Genomic DNA, 1,993 nt, shown 5'->3' with positions numbered 1-1,993 from the left:
AATTTGAAAGTTTATGGTTGCTTAATAAATATTTATGCTCTGAAACTTCAATATTGTAATTTTTTCACTTTGGCGCCTAACCGAAAATCACATAATTAGCTGTACAGAAAAAACGTACTTGACCCAGAAGTGTTACCCAAACTTTTTTTGAGAGTCTTACCATACGGAATGAGAAAATATAAGGTTTTGCTCTAAAAGAGTCATGTACACGAACACCCCCCCAGAGCCTAGACTATTAAGTTAATTTCATGTGACTACATCAACGAGGCAGCCACCTACATCTGTTTTATATTTATATGAGTAAACCCCATGTTAAGTACACTGCTGCGAAATTTACTCACCTCAAGAGCTCTAAGGTCAACACATGTCTCAATGATTCGTTTGAAGGACTTGTCCGTTAGCTTGACACAGGAACTGAGTCTAATGTTTCTCAGCTTGGGGCATGCAGCGACCAACTCAATGATGACATCATCAGTGATGCAGCTACCACAGCCTGGAAGTTTAGCAACCATGTCATATGCAATTTGGAATCTGCACAAACACTCATTTAATACAATCTACATAGGTGAAATTTACAATTTTTAGAACAAGGAAACTGTTGCATTGGGTTTTATCAAAAATCTTATGTTAGTGCACTGCAGCAAGTTGGGGTTCAGGTAGGGAAGACACGGTACTTACTGCCAGCGTCGTTGTAAACTTCGAGCCCTGACTGTATAACAGTGATTTTTTATGGCAAGGTCTGGTTCGGTACAAGTACATCACTCACCAGAGTCTGAGTCTCCCAACTCCAGAACTTGCAGGTCAGGACATCTGGTGAAGACAGCTGATAGATGTTCGTCCTTCACGCTAAACTCCCTACGAATAAAATCATAAATGTCCACTGTCAGCATTCACACGATGAACATGATATCTAGCCTGTTGTTTTACAAGAGTGACCTTTTTCGTGGGAGGTTGTCTGGGTTTGTCATTATATAGCTCCTCTCTCTCTTTTTATTCACCACCTTTCTTCTTATCTCTCCCTGAGCTGAGGCCATAAGTCGCCGATAATATAAAGTCACAGAGGAACGGAGCCTACCTATGGAACATGACACGCTTGGGAGGAGCACTGCTGCCGACAGTGTTCACAAATCTCTCCACGTCGTCATCACCAAACAAAGAGATGCATGGCTTCACCTCATAGAATTGCTGCATGAACATGGAAGGGTAATCCATGTCTTCACCTGCAGCGAACAACAACAAACAAAGTTACACACTCACTATAGAAGTACCTGTGCCTAATATATAACAGAGATGAGAACGGCCCCGGACAAAATCCGCGGGGTATATTTCTACTTACTGGTAGAATAGCGCAAAGTGCTATATTGCGCACCGCAGGTGCTAAGCACTATCCGGGGGTCTGGGGAACCGTAATTTTTTTTTTAATTAGATGCTTGCAGACGCGTTCTGAGGCACAGAAATTTCGAAAACTAGCTTGTTCATGAACGCCACCATTGCACGCGCATTGCTGTGCAGTGCGCGAATGAATAGTACATTTGTCGGCCGCGGGATGGCGAGCTCAGACGGTAAAAGAGCATCACTAGCTGCAGGACATTTTTCCACTGTCCGAGGGTGACAGTACACCCCCCTACAGTTTTCTTAACAAATTTGAACGATTTGGAAAATTGATCATTTTCAAAAGTGAAAAACGCGGGAAACCGCGGATCCGCGGGAGATTCTCATCTCTGATATAATAGACAATTTAGGAACTATCGATTCTGTTAAGCTTGCAATGATAGCTGCCATGTGGCACATCACATTACAGTGCAGTCAAATGGCTTCAGACATGGCAATTCAACTTATTTGTAAAATATTAATAAAAAAATATTTTTCACACCGTTTGAAATGTTAATGAGAATAATATATATATATATAATATATGCATATATATATATATATATATATAATTTCAAGAGCTAATAATACCTAGAGTGTACAACGGAAAAACGGGAAAATA

At 40.8% G+C, this 1,993-nt stretch overlaps 1 protein-coding gene across 2 annotated transcripts in view; it reads right to left on the bottom strand.

The window, feature by feature from the left end:
• The window catches only part of LOC106810377, a gene marked incomplete in the record, with an annotated part of 22,765 nt that overhangs the window by 6,323 nt on the left and 14,449 nt on the right, over positions 1-1,993 (bottom strand). For both annotated transcript variants that reach the window (XM_014813698.1, XM_014813699.1), the window contains 3 exon segments: positions 342-493; positions 767-855; positions 1,076-1,220. In XM_014813698.1, the coding sequence (XP_014669184.1) occupies positions 342-493; positions 767-855; positions 1,076-1,220 (386 nt within the window).

Source organism: Priapulus caudatus, unplaced genomic scaffold, assembly GCF_000485595.1.
Source record: "Priapulus caudatus unplaced genomic scaffold, Priapulus_caudatus-5.0.1 Scaffold436, whole genome shotgun sequence".
Classification (NCBI taxonomy): Eukaryota; Metazoa; Priapulida; class Priapulimorpha; order Priapulimorphida; family Priapulidae; genus Priapulus; species Priapulus caudatus.
The sequence above is the reverse complement of the archived record's forward strand: the minus strand, read 5'-3'. Positions and strand labels throughout refer to the sequence as shown.